At 28.2% G+C, this 24727-nt stretch overlaps 1 protein-coding gene across 1 annotated transcript in view; it reads left to right on the forward strand.

Annotated features, from left to right (window-relative positions):
* LOC119676190 (filamin-A-like) overlaps nucleotides 1–24727 on the forward strand; it is a 50505-nt gene that overhangs the window by 20807 nt on the left and 4971 nt on the right. The window contains exons 3-11 of the mRNA XM_038087423.1: nucleotides 10795–10939; nucleotides 11003–11338; nucleotides 13948–14039; nucleotides 14114–15406; nucleotides 15463–15849; nucleotides 16082–16648; nucleotides 17983–18787; nucleotides 18850–19302; nucleotides 19393–19528. Coding sequence (XP_037943351.1) covers nucleotides 10795–10939; nucleotides 11003–11338; nucleotides 13948–14039; nucleotides 14114–15406; nucleotides 15463–15849; nucleotides 16082–16648; nucleotides 17983–18787; nucleotides 18850–19302; nucleotides 19393–19528 — 4214 coding nt within the window. The remainder of the gene's footprint in view (nucleotides 1–10794; nucleotides 10940–11002; nucleotides 11339–13947; nucleotides 14040–14113; nucleotides 15407–15462; nucleotides 15850–16081; nucleotides 16649–17982; nucleotides 18788–18849; nucleotides 19303–19392; nucleotides 19529–24727) is intronic.

Here is a 24727-nt window from a genome sequence, read left to right on the forward strand (position 1 = left end):
AAAATTTCCTACAAGTTACAGAATAATATTTTTAAATGAATGATTTCCAATAATAAATAACTCAAGAAGTAATGTTCCCTTATTTTCATATATTATGAATCTCATATTGCTCAAGTATTTACTGTTAAATATGAAAGCTCCATTAACATAACAGCAGTCTTAACTCAATGAATTCTGAAATTCTGAAACCCCAACTCTCTTGATATGATGATGTCATTGTGCTGCCTGAACGACTTTTTATCATTTTTATTTATTGTAAAATATTTTATTTGTATTTTTTTTTAAAATAATTTTTTCACTGAAATCAAACAAATGGAGACATTGACGCGACCGTAACAATGGCGTCAACAATGATGCTATTTGAATTCTCAACTGAAACAGATACAACAGAGCAAAAATTTGCCTTAAATTCAATTTAAAATTTTTTTTTCATATAAAAGAGAACACAATAACACGATCAAAAATGAAAGATACCCGAAAAAGCAATAAAATGAAGTGTAAAACAAGCAAAAGATAAATATTTTAAATTAAGCTTATCTTTCTACTTCTTCTAAATTGGCTTAGAATTCAAATAAAAAAAAAGAAAACAAAACTAAGAAAAATAAAAAATAAAGTTTAGAGAACGAAACCAGTTTCATTCAGTAACACTTAAAATGCAAAAAAGTTTACTTCAGAAAGTATCTGAAAAAGCAGTCGAACTACTTAGTTCGGGCGTGTACGCAATTTTAATTTATTTTTGAAGCCTGGCTCAGTAGATATTCATACACTAAAACCTTTGATTCAAATTTGCAAATTTTCACCACAAAATAAAAATATGTCAAATTTTTTTAAAAGAGATCATTACATCTAGAACTTCAAAAACTAATTGACTAATGACATCATGTTGTTAAATAGTAAAGTTTAATTGTATATACCTATACATAATTTCTCATACGTCTAAACTATTATTCACTAACTATTTGACTATTAATGTTAAAACTAACTACTAAAATATGAACCAATTAAGTTCATTGATTAACATAACAAAATTTCTTGACTCCAGAACTCATTCGGGGCCATGGCCTAATTAAAGCCATTGATAAACCAAACAATATTTTTTGATCCCAGAACTCATTAACTCATTTAACAAAAGCCGTTTAGTGGGTCTAGACCCAATTCTTGTGCTCGGCAACGTGTTACTATGATATTTCTTTACCTAATACAGTAACTTTATTCCGAGTTTTTAAAAAGGTTTTAGATACTTAACAGTTACACTTACTATTACACTTGTACTATTGTAATATCAACAGCACAACAGCACAGTTTTTCAAATTTTAACTTCTTAATTTTTTTCATATTGTATTTCATTAAAATAATATTTAATATTTATTAATTACTTCTATAGTTGCAATAATTATATTTTAAAAAATAGTTCAAAAGTTATAGAAAAGTGCAGCATATTTTCAGTTTGTATTAAATAAAGCAAAAATATTTTTGTCAAAACCACAGCTTGAGAAAAAAACAAAAGTCAAGAAGTTTTATTTACACTCCGTCATGTGTGTGGTTCTCTCAATTTTTAAAATCAACGTTAAATATATGATCCAACTCATGATTAGCTTATTCAAATCATTGGTAATTATGTAGTCCAACATTATTACATGATTCCGATTTTTCAGACACTCCCGTTTTAATAATGACAATTATTTTGAACAACAATTTCTCTTGCACTATATGACAATATAACATAATTTTGGAGATATTGGTCTTTAAATCAGACAACAATAGATACGCCACCTGGCGTTAGGTACCAGGTATAATTTTTGTTAATAACTTTTTTAACTTTACAAATTATATTTCGTGAATTAAATATATGTATAAGCATATAACTAGTGAAAAAAATTTGTTGTAAAATCGGTGTGAACCGGAAATTAGAATCAGATCGACATCACTAATCGTTTTTCCAAGAAGAAGTTGTAATTGATCCACTCAATGTGTAGATGACATTCCTCGTCGTCTGCTTCAACGTAGTTTTCCCTTTACAATCAGTTCTTCCATAGTTCCTGATCGCCTTGCTACGTGGCCAAAGTAGGTTAAATTCTTAATACAGTTAATTTAAATATAAATAATATAGACATTACCCATGCCCTCGAAATTGCCATGGAAAGGGCAACATACACTAAACGTTGTTTCTTTTGTAACTCCGTGTGGTTTCCATGTTAAATAATTTGATCGTCAAGATGTAGTTAAGGTGATGTAATAACTTAACCTTCGTTATTTCTGCCAGACAATTAGAAAAAACAATCTCATAGATATAAAAGTCGTTTCGTCTGTTGACCTAGGCAAAATTATAAAAACTGATTTATGAATTTCAAATCATCTTTATCGTAAAAATTTTTACATAGTCCGCTTATCGAAATACTCTCCCATTGTACATTGTACAATAAACATATCAACTATAGATTTGCTAAAGATTAAAAGATCTTTCGTTCCTTTCCTATCTAATCTAGGATAAAGAGTTCCAGCGAACTTATAGAGATTCAGGATTAGTTATTAAGCTATTGCGGTTTGTATTAATGTTACGTGTTCGATTATATCAATTTGGAATTTTTTTTTTTTTTTGATAATTTCATCCATTAGGTCTTTATATTATTCATGTCTTTAGAAACACAAGAAAGAAATATTTTGACAAACTCATGCGATATGCTTTTAATAGGTACGTTGGTTCTACTATTTATAACAATATGAAAACATACATCCCGACACGAAAAAAAATTTCATTATCTATTCATTTATTATACATAATGTTTAAAATTCCTTATCGGAAAGCAAGAATCTCCAAAAAGAGATTAAAGAATCCACTATAGTTCTTCCCAAAATATAACTGTACTATGTTAAGCTAATATAAAAAAGTTATCACTTAATATTTTAAAGTAAATAAAGTATTTGGAATGAAACAAATAAAGATAAATATTGAAAATATTAATTATACTTTTAATTATACTGCTTTATTTAAAAATTAATTAAGAAATGTTGTTTTTGTACCGTACTTTCTACTCCTCCTCACTTTTAGTGTCTTGATTATTTACTCAAGTCGACTTTTGCAAATGTTTTTTAAATATTTTATATATTTTTCTGTTGACTTAATATACGCAAATTTAATTACTTTACTTTTGGCACATGAATTTTAACTAGTTTCATTTAATTTCCAGCGTTTTATTTGTTTAGAAAGTTAGAAAGACTGGATTTGCTGGTGCTACAACGAACTGGTTTCCATCGTATATGGGTCTTGCATTGTAAATCCTAAAGCTCCATCGTTTCTTCTCTAAAATACAAAAGTGGAATTAACATTTTATACGAGTTCGTGCGAGTTTTCACGCGCATTTAATTTGTTTAATTTAATTGTTGTAGTTTTTGCCGCTTAGCATATAAAGTTATAGACTAATGGAGCTCTAGTGACGCTTTTTATAAAGTTGTTAATTAAGTTATAAAACTAATATAATATTGAATCATTAACTCCATTATGTGCACTTATATCTAAAGTAAAGTTCTTAATTATAAACGATATAAAATTTTAAAAACGATAAATTACTAAGATAGATTGTGAAATTATGGAGTTTAGTTTTCATTTAAACTGATTTACTGTGAAATTGGCTCGTATTAATTTAGTAGTCCATAAACTAAAATTTTCATGAGAAATAATTTTCTTAAGATGGGTTGTTTAAATCATAAACAAACCAGTAGTACCTGATATTGTTAAAAAACTTTTGCCCAATTTGCTGTTATTTCAACTTTATATCATTAAAATCATAGGAAAGTTTGATTATAGCAGTTTTGTGGACCTCAACAAGAAACCAAAAAATATAGCTTATCAAATCCTCAATACCTTAACATATCTTAAATAAAAAACTTAAGCCTAGTTCTGGCTTACCTGGACATAGACATATTAGGTGTTGTCCTTTCTTCGAGAACTGGTAGACACACATTGCAGGAGATACATTGCAGGCCATTGCATGGAGCTAGCATGCCGTCCTACCAATAAAAGTCATTTTCTTTTTAAAATATCTTTAATCTTTTATTAATAAAAAACAATTAACGATTACTTTATTTCTTTGTTAGAGCGCTTGTCTTTGACAATATGAACCCATTTCATCCAATTATTGATTCTATGCCCAAATCATATAAAAAATTGAAATTATATGAATCACTTAGTTAAATATCTTTTAAAGATAATTACTATAAAGTTTGAAAATAAATAGATAGAGAAACATCAATAAATAAATTCGTCACGTCTTGCTGATTAAGAACGATACTCGTATAATTAAATTATTTTATCTCCAACGCCTTCATTATAGCAAATATTTACATAAATGTAATATATAATATTTTATCTCAACAGTTTCAAATAAATAAAAAATATTCTTAATTTTTGTCTTACAGTGATTGTCACAGACTAAACATAAAAGGTGTAGCGCTGTAATTATTTAAGTTAGATAAACATGAAAACTCTATTTAGACTAATAGTTCTATAAAATCAACAGAACTTATGTTGATTTTCAATTGTTACATTTAAGGTAACATTTTCACTACAGATTCAATTTGATGGCAATTGTCGTCTTCGATTCGATCTCGAAGACAGAGTAACAAAAGAGTGTTATTAGAGTAACAAAATTACTCTGAAATTTACGGTTGTTTTCTGTTATTTATTTCTTTTTTTTACATATTAAACTTTTGCCATTAGCAGGAATTAAATGTGGACCTCAATAACAAGGGTTAACATAACTTCTTCTTTTTTGCTTAATGAAACGCAAGTTAGTGTCTAAAGCAGTTTTACTCAATAGTGTCTATCTGTGACTACTTGAATGATCCAATTACTAACCACTTAGTAGTAAGTAATAACCACTATACTATTTTTGTATTCAAACTTGATTTTTATTTAAAGTGATAATAAATTATGAATGCAATTGTCAAATATTAAGGTTATCCTAAATATTTCCGATCGATCTATAAAATAAGAGCAAAAAGTGATAACTCGAGAGCAAATCTAGATTTCTCAATCAAAATCGTCAATAGTAAATGATGATAAATAAATGGATAAATATTATAAAGTAAAGAAAAAATAATATTAAACAATAATTATGAAGCTATTAACATAAAACCTTTATATGTATGTGAACACACATAAAAGATAGGAAAAAAAGTGAAAAGAGGACACAATAAAGTTATATAGATTACAACTTTAATTTAAGAAATATAAAACAACATTCTAAAAATATGATTGCTTAAAATACAAGTATGAAGTTCAATTTTCTATCATCTATCAATTAAGAGATTACATCAGCAAAAACAATTACATCATCAATAAAAATTAATTAAATTACTCAAACCGAATCATACGAAGTACTCAGTAATATGAGCAGTAAATTTGAACTACTAACACATTTTTAAATATATTTATTATGCACTTATCTCAATATTTTCTTATCAAAATATGCATTCAATAACAGTTTAAAAATATAAATATATTCTCTGTAGCTTATAAAATCTCAATAAAAATAAAAGTGTATTTCAGATGTACAAATGCAATAGCTATTATTGAAGTTAAAAGTGCTCATTCTACACGCTTTACTGATATCAATTTATAAAATAAATAAACATTATATATAAAAATTAAATATTACCAAAATATCAATATCAATATCAACAAAATGATTTGAGTTTAAATAATATATTTGATAGTTACTTCGATACACGACTAACAATTCGAAAGGTTACAAGTTGTGTTATATATCCTGTTGTATCTCTTCACTTACCATATTATATATGACTGTAGTAATAAATGCAACGCTGGCTGGTATTCATAATGGAATGATAGTTTTTACGATTGTTATTAGCGATATAACATATAGTGATACAAGCAGGCACCTCTATACAAAGGAAGAATTGAACAATAAATATAGATATAATATATCCTTACTAAGGCAAGATATGATCCTTTTTTAAAGCGCTTGTACTTTCTCAAGTCTGAGAAAAAAAATTAATTTCGTTTACAGTAAGAACACAGGTATGTGAATCCTTCCGCAACATCCGACGTTTAAAAGTTGCCACAAATCAAAGCTGCCACAGTGGTAGCCGCAAAAGTTGAACAAATTAAACTTGCGGCAAGAAAAATCTCAAGCGAACTGTGTCAGAGCCACAGAGAGTTGCTTTTTGTGGTTTCACTCTGCGCGGGACATTATAATTCAAAGAATGCATAACGTATAACGTAGATTACGTATATATTTAAAGCCATTGCTGTATTTTTAATTATGAATTTTAAATAATAAATCACCAAACTGACTGTAACTTTTAACGTGTCATTTTTACAATTCTCAATTATCGTAAATCAATCTATAAAATATTTATATGTATATTTTTGTTCTTACATAATTTCAATTCTCTTTGTTCTATACATGAAAATGGAATTCTATTAGTTTTCTGATAAGGCTAGAACTTTTTGGACCGTGACGCTTCCACAATCCGCATTGCAACGCCTCTTAGAAATTTCAACAAGTTACAGAGTTGCAGGTGATGACGATGTTTTCTTTTTTATTCGTTTGGAATTGTTAAATGTTGTATTTAGCAGTTTTTTTTTTTTTTTTTTTATTGAATCATGCTTAATTTTATTTATTAGCAAATATGGCGAATATCTTACAAATATTTACATTTTTATAAGACGTTATTATTCCGCTGCATTTCGTGCTTAACGTACCATAAAATAAGTGACTATTTGTTGCAGTTTAGTATAATGACTACAATTTTTACATTCTTTCTTTGAAACGAGCAAATAAAATTTTTCAAATTTATTTAATTTTTTACGTTACTTTGCAGTTTGATTTTAATAGATAATGAAATATTTAAAAGAGAAATAAATAAAATATTTGCATAAATTTGCTTTTAACTGAGATAATGACATCTTTACTTATCAGGATTTGATGTTATTAAATTATTTATCAGTTGAAAATAATGTTTTGCTGGAAGTCGAAAAGTTATAAAAATATTCCAGGATACTTAGTTTTTAACAAAAAGGATTATTGCAACTAACAAATCTCTTTTGAGCTACCACTGACCCTAACTGAACAGAAGACATTCTGTACTTCGTTTGAAAAAAAATATTGTTCATTGAATGTTACTTAATATTAAACATTAGGCATTTCTAGTCCAATGTTCTCGTCCTACCTCAGATCAAAACTGGAAAGCTACACAAAATCTTACTAGCGGTGTCATCATAACTTTGTTCTACTGTGAATGGAAACTTTACTTTTGTGGTGAGGACAAACCAAGTCCTTCACCTGACAGTTATCATGGTTGCAGCATCAAAGTCAAGATCTTTCGATAATTATTCACAAAATTTAGCTTTTTCCATAAGAAAACTCTGGCCCATTGTAGAATGGTACACATTCTGTCTTCTCAGATAGACCTACCTTGCTGAGACGGTAATGCCAAAACTCGTAACTTTATTCCACTGCGAATGAAAGCCTTTGTTTAGTTGTAAGCACAAACTAGTTCTTTACTCTGACTATCTTAGTTGTCGCATCAATACCGATTTCTTTATGATTTGATTCGATATATTTATTTATGAAAAATATAAATGTCTACCAAAACTACTATAAAATTGTAAGAATACTCTAAAAATTATGGACTGGGCAACAAAATTTGATAGATCCAGAGCATATCTAGTTTGAATCCAGGTTTACCAATTGATAACGTCATTATTTAAAAAACTTTCATGTTATATATGGTCAATATACTCTTCTTACATTTTATTTTAAGAAAAATTTATTTTATCCTATTCAGTGATGATTAAACCGTTCATCTTAGTTGATAACAGTTTGTGAACACGTTAAGATAAATGTAAGATTCTTTTTTACATCATATTCATCAATATAATAATTTGCATAAATCAAATGTTTAAAAATTTCATAAAACCGTAAACGATATATTTTCTTTCTTCATTTAAGTCATTACAGATTAATGTTTATCAACGGAAAGTGTTAAGTTGGTCACATGAGTACCGCTTTTATATCACAGAATTACACAAAAACAAATTTATGATAGAATTTTATTACTCATAGCTAAATTCATGAGATTCAAGATGAACTGGTTAATGCTAGACACAGTTGTAGCAGAATTAAATTTTTTAATTAAAATTATTATATAAAGAGGTTTTTTCGAAAAGTAGTGAAATACAACAACAAAAATTGTATATTTTATATTATTTTAATTAATTGAATTTTTGGCTGACCATACAGCTGTTTCGAGTATTGCCAAATTATTATTAATAAATAAAAACTAAAATAATTATTAATATAATAATATATCTCATTCATAAAATCGTCACTAATTTTTTTTCCAAAAAATATATTCCAATAATTTTTCAAGCATAAAAATTGATAACAAAGATCAATAAACTCATGGAAATTTTTGGCTAATCGCTTCTTTTATAAATTAACATATTTTATTTTAAAATATTCATTAATAAACAATAATAAAGCATAATAATTAGTTAATTTTATTTATACTCCATAGCAGAAAATAGCTAACAAGTTTAAGGTTAAAATGATGGCTCAACCATGAACTTGACCAAACCAAAAACTCGATAAAAACAAGTTTGAATGCCGAAGCAAAGATGAGTTGTGGAAAATGGTAGCAACGCCAAGGCGCCTAATTTGTAACTGGTGTCCGAATGACCACTTATGGAACTTGTTTTCACGACATAGCATAATAAGTCTTTCCATTGATGGCACTGGTTCGCAGATAAGTTATGAACTTGTCTGTCGTTAATGTATTCATAATTATTAAATATAAAAAAATCATTTACGAAGACATTGCTTAGAAAAAGCATTACAAATCGCCGTCAGTTTTTGTCTTTAGTAATCGTGTGCTGGAGACATGATAATTGCTGTAGTACCGTACATACAATGGTTTATTTCATACCAGTTGATATGAAGTATACTACTCTACAGGTTTTTGTTTCTCAAATTTAATACAAATTACTAAGCATTAATATCTTAACCATCACTGCAAAATATATGGTGATGAAATGTTTTAGTGTTAATCACTTATCATGAATACGTTAATGACGGTTGATTTACTTATTCCTTTTCATATAATAATTACATTTATATGACAAAAAGGTTTAATTTGAATCAAAAGTGTTTGTATGAAATTTTAATTAAAAACAAATTTCATAGTTCTTAATAAATTGATAAGATGATTTCCACATAATTTGGAGTAATATAAGGAAGAGTGATGAAACAATAAGGCAGGCAATATGTGAAAGTTAAATTAATATGAACTATTTATGAATACAAAAATATTTTCAAATAATTAAAATTATTTACATAAAAGATTACAAGTTATATTCTATTTGATTTTGATTTATATCGCCTTTATTATTATTATTATTATTATTAATATTAACTATTACAATCACTATTACAATCTCAAATATTCATTGTAAATGGCCTTTATTTCGAATGCTCTTTATGTTCTGTTCGATTTTGTTTGGTAAAATGTTCTCGATTGTAATCTACAACAGTTCCTAACAATCCAACGAGTCCTAACTGAACAATATTTTTAAAATTAAAAACATGATAAAATAAAATATTCAACACATTCAAAGAATCAGTTTAAATTACCAGTTCCAAATGGTTTTATACATTAAAGACTAGTCTTCCTAAGCTATTTATATTAAGCGCTTGATAAACGTCTGCCAATTTAGAATTATCCATATGTATATATGTATGTATTTAAAAAAATTAAACTTGGTTATATTTTTATATAAGCAGACTCTACTTCAGGTTGCCAAGACAAATCCATCTAGCGTAATTAAAGTAATTAAAGCAATTAGTAAGATTTTGTTTTATGCAATTGGACCTTTACTTATTAAGTTTTTGGAAACGAAACTTAAACAATAGTCGAGGTCTTTTTTTTTTAGTTTGTCTTTTATTTAGGATAAATCTTATATATGTATATATATATAGATATATATTTTATTATATATATTTTATTATATATATTTTATTGCGATTAACTTATTTTTATAAATACTTACTTTTTATATAAATTTGAAAAAGTTGATCCATCGGTAGAAGCTTGACTATAAGTTCCATATACAATGAAACATCAGTTCTTGTTTTGAAATTCTTTCGATTTTTCAATAAATTATTTTAAATAATTAATTTAATAAAGAGGTTTTTTAATTAATTTAACTTTAAAATGTTGCTAAAGATACATTTTAAAGATGGCACATTACCATTTTTATTCATGAAACTTTAATCAAGAACCCTACAAATACCATACAATAGCCAACGATTCGTCTGATTTAACACCCTGCGATTTCTTCCTGTTCACATAACTGAAGTAATCCCTCTGCGTAAGGCGTTTTAGCAGCCGAAAAGAGATAAAAACATCGAATACGGCTTTGATAACTATACAAAAATTCGATTTTAAAAAATATTTTGTGGATTGGAATAAGGGGTGGCATTTTATAATTGCGTTACGGTCAATAAATTCTCTTCATGGATTGTCGTCATTAAGGAATAAACTTTTATTTTTAATGTTTGAAATTAATTCTTGAAACTTTTTGGTCAAAATGGTATACTTATTGTTTCGATCTATACGTTCTATTTCTGATTTCACCCTTCTCAAAAATAGTATAAATAGCTTTGATTCTAATTTGAATTATTCACATTTTGTATACAAGTTCCAAATATTGTTATAACTAAAAAACTTTTATTTAATTTTATTTATAAATAATTTTATTTTATGTTACAGACTCTTCAGATATTGTAGATTGTAAATTGAAGTTAATACTTGGTTTAATATGGACACTTATTTTGCATTATTCAATCTCAATGCCAATGTGGGATGGCGAAGATGACAACCAAATCAATGGTTCAGGTCCCACGCCTAAACAAAGGTAATAATTCCTAAAACTATTTTTATTAAATAAAAACTTATTCACATATTTCAATTACTATAGACTACTCAATTGGATACATGCCAGAATACCAGATATGCCAATTAATAATTTCACAAATGATTGGACCTCAGGTAAAGCAGTTGGTGCCTTAGTCGATGCCTGCGCACCAGGGTTATGTCCCGATTGGGAAATGTGGGATCCAAAAGATGCTGTTCAAAACGCTTCCGAAGCAATGGGTCTTGCAGATGATTGGTTGAATGTACGTCAGCTAATCAAACCCGAAGAATTGGTCAATCCAAATGTTGATGAACAATCTATGATGACTTATTTATCACAATATCCAAACTCTAAACTCAAACAAGGTGCACCATTACGTCCTAAAACGAATCCAAACAGGTAAGCAAAAATAACTGTGAAATATTTGCCTATAATTACAATCTGCAGACACGTTTCCTCACTCGTACAGTATACACAGTATACAATATCTATACTCGTAATAAATACTCGTACAGAAAAATTCTTCAATTCAAATATTAACTGCAACTGGCACGTGATTTCAACTAGTCTCACTATCTTCTTCTTCTTCTTCTTATTGTACATTTTCTTATGATTTATTACTCAATATTGTATTTTTAACTGCGTCTTCGTATGTTTTATAACAGTTAACACGTTTATTTTTCATTAATTTTTCTATACCAGTTTATTTTTAATTCTATATAAATATATGTATTGTGCTCATATTTTTTTAAGTATTATAGATACTTTTGAAATTATTGTCTAAATTTTAATTATATTTTTCTTCTTTCTTTTTCTTCCTTTCCACAAACACTGATAATTCTCATATACCTCATATTTTATTGGATTTTGTTTTTTGTTCCCAAAAAAAAAAATATAATAATAATAATACGTAAAATATATTTAAATAAAATGAAATATAAAAAAATTTCAAATATTGTCGAAACATGTTAAATTTCAGCATTCCTCCACCGCGGTAAGTTTCTCGGAATGCTTTGTTTATTCCTTAACTCGCTCTTTATTCTGGCTATTTCGGCATTTTCAGCTTTGAAACGATTTACCAGTTGCTCTATAGCTGTGTTTTTTGTATTAGCCTTGAGTGTTTTTTTAATGCCTTTTACGTTTTTACACTTAATCTTTATTATTTTCATGTGTCTATCTATCTATCTATCTTCCTAATTAATTAAATTAATATTTTTTTTACTGCATACCTGTTTGCAAATTATTCTTTAGCTAAAAATGTTGCTTTGAAGTGATTTTGCTTTCAGAACTTGACTCTGATGTTTTGTCATACTGTAAGCTTGAAAGAAGTGCTAATATCTAACGTGATTAATTAAATTAGTATAAATTAATAATAGTTTTTGTTTTAATTTTCGAATTTTGTGCACAGTTTAATGATATTGAAATCTATTATCATTCTAATATAATCAAACATTTTCATGGCCTATTCAATTCTAAACATATCATTACATATCATATAATAGTTTTATAGATGCAGAGAACTCTAATTCTCGATTTAGGTTTTTAAATTATCATACTCGTACTGTTTCGATATAGTATTGAAATCTATATTTCAAATTTTATGTTGACAGTTTCCCAAATATGAGTAATTGAAAATATTCAATGAATGTAGTGCATATATTTTTAAATTTCTGTGACATATAACATTGAATTTGTAATTAATTTTAACGAACTTTTTTTCGAACTGCCAAAAACCAAAAGTTCGAAAACCAGCATATAACCGTTTAAACGAAATGAATCCTTACAACAAACTGTTTGACAAAAATTAACATGAAAAAGGTATATAATTAATACAACATATATTTTAGATATATTAATTTAAATATAATAATAAATTATTTTAGATATAGAATTTAGATTTGATTCTTCATCGCAGAATCTTCAACTTTTCGCAGTTTGCAACCGCTTAGAGTTAAATTTCATACTAAACTTAAAAACTTGTACAATTTTGTACAACTAATGTCATTTTCGATTCATAAATCTGGATTCCAAGATTTTTAGAGTAATCCAACATTTTTGTAGTAGTGTTAGTAGTCATTTATAGTTATAATATATCGGAATATATATAGATATATCGAATTAAATCACCGTTTATTTGTTAAGTCATATAAAACATAGAAAATGAAAATATTCTACATAGTACTTTTAATCTGATTTCTTAGCTAGTTACTAATTTTGGATTAGCAAGAAAACATAATTATATTCCAATTGGATTGAGGAAAAAAACTATAGTCCGTTAATATTCTGAAACTTTTCATCTGATTTCTTAGACACTAAAATTATATATTGGATTAAATATTTCCAAAATCTTATTAACATTGGACACTTTAATCTAAATAAATTAGATCAATATACTAAAAAAAATGGCATTCCTGGCATGTAATGAAATTATTACATATAATTATATATAAATACATATATCAATTTGTTAAACATTTACCTTAATTCGAACTTTATACTTCGAACAATTACATATTATAAACGCATACATACATATTTTATATTTTAAAAACTTAATTCCATCATCTTTTGTATTCTTATCGCAGTTCATTATTAAAGCTTTAAATAGCCGAATTTATATACTTATCAGATCATACAGTATTATACATTTCATTCTGGTAATCAATACAATTAAAATTTTGAACTTCGCATTAGAGAATGCCATTATAGCACTTGCTGCTAGTAAAAGGTTAAAAATATGCATTTTTTTAATTGAAAATTTATGTAGCATACTTTTAGTAGTCGCTTGTTAAAATAAACTCATTGCCTGGCTGTAGGCAAATTTCAATATATCTGTTGAACAAAGTAGAAACTAACAAATTTGAAGAGCACGTCCAGAAATTCTAGTTAGCATTGCTTGCAGTTAATTTTTTGATACACAAAAAGTGCTAACACAAAGTGCAATGCTTGCACAAACAAAAACAATAATAACATAAAAAATTTACGCTAATATGAATTGTATTTTATAGAGTACGTGCTTATGGTCCTGGTATTGAACCTATTGGTCCAGTTGTGGGTGCTCCAGCTAACTTTATCGTAGAGACATTTTCCGCTGGCAAAGGTAAATAATTATAGCTAAAGAAATATTTCTAAAAGAAATAAATAACCGAACACTTTTTTGTGTTCTTTTCACAGGTGTCGTTGATGTTGATATTATTCATCCCGATGGTGAAATCGAAAAGGCTGAGGTACGCTTTAATAATGATAAGAATCTCACTTATAGCGTTTCATATATACCCAAAATGGAAGGCGATTATAAAGTTATTGTGAAATATTCTGGTCGAGATATACCAAAAAGTCCGTTCACAATTAAAGTTGAAGGTCATGCCGGTGATGCTTCAAAAGTAAAAGTTACTGGACCAGGCATACAGCCAGCTGGTGTTACTATTACAAAACCAACATTCTTTGATATACTTACCAAAGGTGCTGGCCGCGGTGTGCCAGAAGTAATTATAATTGATCCTGCCAATCACAAAACATCGGTGGCTGCCAAGGTTCGCCAACTGGAGGAAAATGTTTGGCGTTGTGAATATGTTACCGCTTTACAAGGTTTACATTCGGTTAATGTATTTTATGCTGGTACACCAATACCAAACAGTCCTTTCCCCGTTAAAGTTGTTCCTTTATCTGATGCACGTAAAGTACGCGCTTCTGGACGTGGTTTACAAGCAACCGGTGTGCGTGTTGGTGATGATGCTGACTTTAAAGTATACACTGAAGGTGCCGGTGAGGGTATACCTGAAGTACGTGTTATTGGTCCAGGTGGTATGAACCAAAATGTTGCACTTACGAAAGTTGATGGTACTACATACGAGTGTCATTATTATCCCACTAAGGAAGGTCGTTATGTTGCTATGGTGACATTCGCTGGTCAAGAGGTACCAAAATCACCCTTTGAAGTTAAAGTTGGGCCCAAAAAAGAATCATCAATTGTTGCGTATGGTCCCGGTTTAACTGGTGGTGTTATTGGTTATCCAGCTGCGTTTGTAGTAGAAACAAATGGTGAAACTGGTGCACTTGGTTTCACTGTTGCTGGTCCATCACAAGCTGAAATTGAATGTCACGATAATGGTGATGGCTCCGCATTGGTTAAATACCATCCTACTGCTATCGGTGAATACGCTGTGCATATACTTTGCGACAATGAAGATATACCAAAATCTCCATTTATTGCACAAATTCTACCGCGCACCGATTTCCATCCCGAATTGGTTAAAAGTTATGGTCCAGGTTTGGAAAAGAATGGTCTTACAATTGGACAGCCTACTAGTTTTACTGTAGATACTAGCAAAGCTGGTTCGGCACCATTAGATGTTTTTGTTCAAGATGTTTATGCTAATAAGATACCAGTTGAAGTTTTTAATAATCCAGATGGTACTAAAAAATGCACATATACACCTACAACTGGAGTACCACATACTGTAGAAAGTTGGTCTAATATTTATTTTTAACTGTACACTTTTTAATTTCTAATTTTTCTGTAGTAAATTATGGTTGCGTGGCTACACCAAATTCTCCGCACCGTATTTATGTTGGCGTTCCCGTTGATGCTAATAAAGTGCAAGCTTTCGGACCTTGGTTGCAACCTGGTGTTCGACCCAATATTGCCACCCATTTCAATGTAGATGCACGTGATGCAGGTGAAGCCGAACTGAAAGTTAAAATTTTACACGAAGACACCAAAGTTGAGATACCATGCCGCATAATTGATAATGAGGACAGTACATACTCTGTTGAAGTGATCCCACCAACTAAAGGTGCCTACACCACGACAATGACTTATGGAGGACAACGTGTGCCACTAGGACAAAAAGTTGTCGTTGAACAGACTGTCGATGTATCCAAGATTAAAGTTGACGGTTTAGAACCAAGTAAGTACATATGCCTTTCAGTGCAATATACTTAACCAACATGTTTGTGCACAATCAACTTAAACTCATTCAATAGTTCATATAAATAATAAAGTATATATATATATATATATATATGTATGTATATATATGTGTATATGTATAATATAACATGCACTCAATATACAATCAAACAATACAAGTTCATCATCTAAGTCCAAAAACTTTCCTTACAAACTTATTTACGTAAAAGCTGCACCATTGAATAGTCTTCAGCAGTTTCGTATTATCACAAATGGCTTGCCAAAGGCGGATCTTGCAGTTACAATTACAAGTCCTTCGGGTAGTCGCGTCAGAGCTCATGTAATACCAACTGCAGAAGGATTTCTGGTCAATTTTACTCCAACACAAATTGGCGAATATTTACTGAAGATATGTTTTGGTGGTACGCCTATAACACCACGTCCATTTCGATTGCAATGTCTTACTGGCAGTGATTCAAATAAAGTTCGCGCTTTTGGCCCTGGCTTGGAACGTGGCATTGTTGGACAGCCAGCAGAATTTATGATTGATACACGTGGTGCCGGTCAGGGCGGCTTAGGAGTGACAGTCGAAGGACCTTGTGAGGCTGCTATAAATTGTCGAGATAATGGAGACGGTACTTGCAATGTAGCATATTTACCAACAGAAGTTGGTGATTATACAGTTAATATCACATTCAACGAACGTCATATAAGTGGTTCTCCATTTCAACCGATCATAGTACCGTTACCAAATCTGAATAATACTCGTGTTAGTGGTATCGGTATTCAACCACATGGTAAATAGAAGAAACGCTTTTTAAGCGATGAATTGTTGTTGTTACTGCAAGCTGTTACTGTTTTTTTAAACTAAAACCAAGCCAAGCCGCAGATTTAATCAAGCCAGCATGATCAGATTAAAGCTATATGACCAAATATGTGTATGTTTAAGTACGTTAAGTTTTTGTGTAAAGCCTTATTATGCCTAAGCAATAATGCTTGCCACGTTGCTGTTGTTATTTTCATTTATATATTATGAAGAAACTAACAAACTTTTTATAAGCATGCTTAATATACGAACCTAATGTTAAGACGCTAATATTTTAAATATTCCAAAGCTAATATTAGGATATAAAGACAAAACTATTGCTTTAAAATGTTCGAGCAGCTCGAGTATAATCAAATCTGAACATTTAAATCGAACACTTGAACTTAATCAAGCTGCTCGAACAATATATCAGCTTTATATTAAGTTTTGTTTTATACAAACATACTTAATATCACACATATTTATATTTTGTTTAAAGGTTATTAACCAAATGCTTAAACAGAAGCACACTCAACCATTAAAAAGCTAGAAGCTTCAAACACCTCGAATACTATTTAAAGCTCTAGATTAAGATGAGTGGATTCATTCTATTTTCTTTAAGTGATACAATTTTTCATCCCAAAAGTTTATTATTTGTTTATTTATTGATGTTTCCATTAGTGGGAAAATTATTTCTATTAATGGTATATATATAAACTACATAAATTTATTGATATAACAGATGTTGCTTTACGAGTCTTAACTAATTCGATCTGAACTTGTACAACTTCTGATCCAATTTTTTATTTTTATATTTGAAATTAATTTAGCTTCTCTTGACGATCTTCTTCACTTTTTTATAATATTATTGAAAATATAAATATCCTTAAATCAAGACTTTTCCTTCGTAATCATAAAAAAAATATGTATAGCTCATATATAAATAGTATTTAAATAGTATTAAATAGTAAGACATATATTTTCTTTTACCTTTTTTTATTATTTTTCAATAACTGATTTATTAATCAATTTAATTCAATCAATTCTCATTTTTTACAAAAAAAAAATATTAACTATATATTTAGGAATTCTTCAAAAGATGCATTTTTTACAATCTTATAAGAAAATTTACAAAACTGAGTAGAGATCCTGCTTCATCCGGCATATATGTGTCTAACGGTTTCTTATTTTTAAACCAAAGATTACATGTTGAAAGATTACATTTTTAATATAATCCTTAGACATTTTCATTTTTATCGAAAAATTGTATTAGTGTTTATATTTAATCCAATTTTCGCTTATATTTTCTTAAATTATTTCTCACAGGTGTTATAATGAACGCCCCAACTGATTTTATGGTTGACATGAGTAAGGTTGGCAGCAATATTGATTCAAACAAACTTTCATGTGCAATTTTCGATCCAAAGGGTAACGTATTGCCTAGCAAAATTGTGCCAATGCCCAATGAAGATATCTTCCGTATAATGTATACACCATTTGAAGCTGGACGTTATACCATCGAATTGATGTATGATAATATACCTGTACCAGGTTCTCCATTTGTTGTACATGTAAAGAGTGGTTGCGATCCTTCTCGTTGTAAAGCCTATGGACCAGGCCTGGAAAAAGGTCTTACCAATCAAAATAATAAATTCACTGTAGAGACGAAAGGTGCCGGTAATGGCGGCTTATCATTGGCTATTGAAGGTCCTTCGGAAGCTAAAATGACTTGTACAGATAATCGTGATGGCAGTTGTGATGTAGATTATTTAGCTACAGATCCTGGCGAATATGATATAACAATACGTTTTGCTGACAAGCATATACCTGGATCCCCATTTAGAGTTATTGTTGAAGAAACTGTAGATCCCTCTAAGGTGAAAGTATATGGACCCGGTATTGAGCATGGAGAGGTTCGTGAAGCTGTACCAACATATTTTAATGTAGATGTTGGCGAAGCTGGACCCGGTCGCATAGCAGTTAAACTAACAAACTCCGAAGGTATACCTGTGGATAATTTGAGAGTAGAAGATAAAGGCAATGGCATCTATGCTGTTCATTATGTACCTCCAAAACAGGGCTCCGTTTTGACTTGTCAAGTTAAATTTGCTGAAGTTGAAGTGCCATTCAGGTAATTGATGATTTATTAGAAGTTTATTGTAAAGTTTTATTGTTTTTGTTTTTATATTGCAGTCCATTTGTTATGACCGTATTCCCTAAGTCTGAACCTAAAAAAGTAACAATTAAAGGTGTAAATGAAAAGAAAAAAACACCGGCATCATTGCCCGCAGAATTCGAAATCGATACAAAGAAAGCTGGACAAGCTGATATTAATGTTGCCATTAAAAATCCGAAAGGAAAAGCTCTAGTACCACGCTTAGAAGAAGTTGGTAGCGGTACTTATGTAGTTTCTTTTGTGCCTGACGAATGTGGCACTTATCATGTTAGCATTAAATATGGCGATAAGGAAATAGAAGGTTCACCTTTCAAACTCGAAGCATTCCCTACGGGCGAGGCTAAGAAATGTAAATTAGTCGAAGAGGCACCAAAAATTCAACCTTCTGGTAGCAAGAGTCATTTATCAGTTGATGCTAGAGAAGCAGGCAATGGTGCGGTTACCTGTAAAATAACTTCAAAGTCTGGCAGGTAGGGTTTTTGTTAATTTGTTTGAATTGTTAATATAGACTCAAATTTATTCTTTGTATTTACATAAATATTAAACTAATATTCTTGCAGGGAAATTGTTGATATCGATGTTATTGAAAAAGACGGTTTCTTTGATATTTATTATGCACTAAACGATCCTGGCGATTATGATATAAATGTTAAATTCGGTGGCAAGGACATACCGAACGGTAGCTTCTCAATTAAGGTAGTTTAATTGCTTCTCTTTTAAAAATATAAATGATTTTTTAAATCTGCCAAAGAATTTCTAGTCAAAATATATATTAAATTGTTTAAATTAGCAATTATTTTAATTAAGCTGCAAAGCAATGCCAAGTTAGTTTTACTGAAACTATTATCCTTATTACCATAAAACTCATTGTAAACCTTATGAAAGAAAAGAAATACAATTACACGCAAACAATTTTTATAAAATTTGTCCCAATATAATCAGATTAGTTTATATTAAATAAAAAAATGTAATATTTACTATTAAATAAAAATAATAAAATAAAAAAATTACTCAAAAGACAAAAAACAAAATAACTTTTTATGGCCAATAAAAAAAGAAATTATTTACCAAATCAACAAAATTATTTTCCTTGGCATGCAATTTTCAATTTAACAAAAAAGCTTTAATTTTATACAATATTTATTTAATTTTATTAATATTTTTTCTTTTCGCTGTTTTGCTAAACAAAATTTTGCTTAATTTTAAATATTTTTTATAATTTTAATATGTAATTAAACTTAAGTTGTTTGTGTGTTTTTAATTGTATTTTTAATTTAACTTTATTATTATTATTTTTTTTTTTAATTTTGAAAATTAACAAAAATCATTGCAAAATTTTTCAAACATTTACAGACAAAACAAATTACATTGTATGTCGTGTAAATTTTTGTTTATTTTCATATTGTTTATACGAAGCTTAAGTTAATAATTGCTAATTTAAATAATTTTTAAACTTTTTAACTTCATACTTTTGAAAAGTGAAAACAGTTTTCGGCATTTTGCACTTTTATGCGTTTGTTCAACTTTGTAAAGTAAATGTAGACAATTAGTTGCTCTCTTACTTCCTAAACATATTAGATATTTTTAAAATAATTGCAAAAATTTAATGCTATAATCTTTTAATAACTTTATACGTTTATATGCACAGACATTTCTTAAAGTATCTTAAAGATTTCAAATGTAGCTAACAAAAAGGCTTGCAAAAATATCTTTAACCTTCAAATAATCCACACATTTTTATATATTATGAATTCATATTAAAGAGTGTGGATAAATTTTTAGCTAATTAAGAACATTTTTAAACTTGTACGGTAAATGCTTACAAATGTTTACAAATTAATTCGCTGGTAAGTAAAAATTAGTTTTAACACCAAAGTCATTAGATTGTTCAATTTACGACCATCCAGTCTAAAACCTAAACATCTACAAAATTTTAAAATTAAAAATAAAATAAATAAAATATCGTTAAGTGATTAAATTTTCTATAAGAAAAAATTTAAAGCTATACAAATTCATAACAGATTTCTATATGCGCTATAATTTGTAAGTGTGTGGTTGGTGATATAATAGTTATACAGTTTAAGATAATACAACTGCACATAATACAAAAATCATCGTTTATATCAGTGCATTAACGTACGGCGTATAATCACCATAAGCCTGTTAGCCAGATTGTCCATTTTGACTTCTCTTTTTTGAGACACCTCACAAAAATGTTTTGTGAAAAACGATTTTCATCAAATGAAGAAAAACATAAATCGTAGAGCGGTATCTTGCAGACCTTCGCTATAGATATGGGATTCATAAATCCAAAGATCATTGCAGTACATGTATCGAATTAGAGGGAACTAATTCTAACAAATAAAGTCATTCTTACAATTAAAAATGCTTATGCGACTTTTAAACAGCCTAATGTATACATAATTATTAATTAACTATTACAATGACTTCATTATATATTATTTATAATTGGAAGTTAAAACTTACTTTCAGTTGAAAATTTTTTTCACATGATGAAAATAAGTTATATATATCAAGTGCTATTGATACATTACAAAAAACTAACTATGAAATAAGAATAAATAACCAATATTATCTATATATCCGGTGAAACAGAATTTAAACAGCAATATATTCCTAATATCTAATATGTGTAAACAGAATTTAAATAGCACTTTTATTTCTAATATTCTAATATAATATAATTATTTAATATTTACATTGAATAATAAATATTAAATATTTGAATATTAATATTTAAGATATGAAATGACTTGCTTTGAAGCACAGGCAATAATTTCGTCAATGGGAGGGGGTACGTGACACTTAATCGTATGCAAATGGCTCCGGGACGTAAACGCGACCGCAGCTAGAAACTTAGGTCCATAATAAGTTTTGCTTACAAGTACATTACACCGATTCTTATAGGAAGATGTTGGATCTACGGAACAATATGTGATAAGAATATCCATATTTTTGTTGTTATTTAAAATGTAGTTTAAGATTTAACCATTAGATTCTCAGGCACCCAATATTATATTAATAAACTTCAGTAGAATTCTGCATAAACTATTTACTATTTTGTTCATAAGTTTGAACTTGTATAAATACTTCATATAAATTTTTAATTATTTATTTTCACTATTTATTTATTTATAATATTTATTTATTTATTATTGTATTTATTTATTATATGTAAATTTTTATTAAATATATGTATATTATATGTATATTTATTATTCTTTTTTGTCAATTATATTTATTTTATTTTCTGTACTGACAACCCGCAAATAATTGCATTTTCAATAATTTAACAACAATAATAATTTACAAAATTATATAAATTTTGCAAATATAATACTATGTATATATGTTAATACATACATTTAAAAATATTTTGAAAAGATTTCTTTTTTAATTAAACTATGTATTAGTAAGAGACATTTTTGTTTAGACAAATTACCCATGTGAGAATTTGTGAACATTAGACCTTTGGTTATCTTTGAATTCAATCACTAAACCACTACCGCTTAGCAAATTTTAAAATATTTATTTACAAAATACCCGCAAAAAAGATTAATTAAAATTTTAAGCAATTCTTGCTATTCTAGTTCTATGAAAAAAAAAATACATAATTATTTTAATTCATATACTGCATCTATTGTCATTAAAAAGAAATGTGGCATAAATTGCATACCAAAAAATAAATTGTTGCGAATACAATTATTTTGCAAACAATTTAAAACTTTATTGAATTCAAATTGAAGAAATAAACATAATTAAAAAAAAAATAAAATAAAAAAATTTAATATTTTAAATGTGTAGATATTTTTAAATTTAGTTGATGTCTTCATTTGCAGCTTAGCGAATATTTCTATCAATATTTATATATCCTATATATATATATCTGCGTATATCTGTTAAATAATTTTCATTTTTATTTCATGCTGCCATCCACAAATTATGCATACATATTATGCATATATTTTTCTTTATTATCTTCTTTTGCGTGTTCCCTTGACTTGACGTTCGAACATCTTCCACTGTTTTCTTTCGACAAGCATTCTGATTAAGGGATCCAAACAACGTGATTTTACTGCGTAAAACGTGATACTGTTCTTCTATAAATCGATATTGTTGATGATTATAGCATTTGCTAAAAAGACCTTCCACTCAAATTGGTTCAAATATTCATGAATGCATTTTATTCTCGAAGAAGTCCGCTTGTCATCTTTTTCGTCATCTCCACATATCACTTTCATGTGTGACTACTTTTTCCAGTTGACACCCACGACTAACCTTTCTAAACAAAGAAAATCTTTTGACAACACGTTAGGCAATACTTTCTTTATTTAAACCTTAATATTGTATTATATTAGCTAACTGTAATATATACCAAAACTTGTGTACGTAGTCACTATATTCAGGGAAATCGGAAAATTTTGCAATTTCTTTATTATCGAGTTAAATAATTAGAAAAGTTTTAACCATATTACTACGTACTGCAAAATCCATTTTTTACGACTATCACAACTCTAATATTGGTGGAGTTCACTGCATTTCTGGTGTTTAAAGTAGATCTCCATATATTATTGAGTACAATTTAATAAATACTGACCCATAATTTGAATAGATAGAATAAATCTTATATGACATTTCAAAATAAAAATTATGCGTATAGCGGTATTAGAATTTCAGCGTAATTTTGAACAGTTGTACATAGACCCAATTATATGTTGAGTATATAATTTTAAGCAATCATATTCTAACATAAGCTGATCTAAATTATTATTATTAAAAAAAATAATATAAAGAAAATTATTGTTATTAGCTGCTAATATGTTTAAAGGGACCTCATTAACTAACAATCCAAAAAATCAATTATGTTAAAAAAAACATTTTGTGAATATAATCGGTCTGGCTTTTATGATCAAAGTAAACTTATACTGAGGTGGCCGCGAACTGCCTACCTAGTTATAGATAGCATCGGCACTATATACATTTGAACCCTATCAATGTGAAAACAATTTGATTAAAAATATTTTCACGGATGGATCTTTGGAAAAACTTTCATACCACATTAACACTCTTACTTTTATTAGAAACAAAAAAAAAAGCAATGGGAGCAGATCTTTTTATTTCCAATACTGAGCGGAAACTTTTCTCTAAAATTTTATTTGAATAAAATTTTTCTTTTAATTAATATTGTTTTATTGTTAAAAATACCATAGATATTTTTTTTAAGTCATGAAAACATACAAAAATTTATTATTAGAATTAAAGAAATTTATTATTGCAATTATAGTTACACATGCAAAATTAAGATAAATTATTTTTAATTACTTAAAATAAAATAATGAAAAAATACAATCAAAATAAATCTAATAATAATTAATTCTAAAAAAAAGTAATAAAAATAATAAAATCTTATACATATTGTGGTCTAAACAGAATATCACACTATCTCAGAATTAGATTTCGAATTGTGCCAATGGGTACGTGTTGACACCTACACGTCTGCACTTTCTACGGAATGCCAATATTGGAACACTTCACCGAATCTACATTTATTGTGAATAGGGGCTTGAGTTTTTAGACAGAATTTGGAACATGCACCAATTTTGTTTTATTGGAATTTTGTTTCGTAAAATTGTTCATTAAAAAGCAATTAAAAGCGCACCATAAAGAAAAAAAATTAAAATATAATATATATATTACGATATTGAGATATATTCATATCTTTAACTTTATACAATGTTTCAAATTTATTATGGTAATAAAATTTTTATTACTTCAATATTTAAAAGACTAGGCATCAAAAGAAAAGATATTCTGTTCTAATATTTTCTGTTATTAATTTAATGTGATATGTAATATGTAATTTATTTTTTTATA

This window comes from Teleopsis dalmanni, chromosome 2 (assembly GCF_002237135.1).
Source record: "Teleopsis dalmanni isolate 2A chromosome 2, ASM223713v2, whole genome shotgun sequence".
Classification (NCBI taxonomy): domain Eukaryota; kingdom Metazoa; phylum Arthropoda; class Insecta; order Diptera; family Diopsidae; genus Teleopsis; species Teleopsis dalmanni.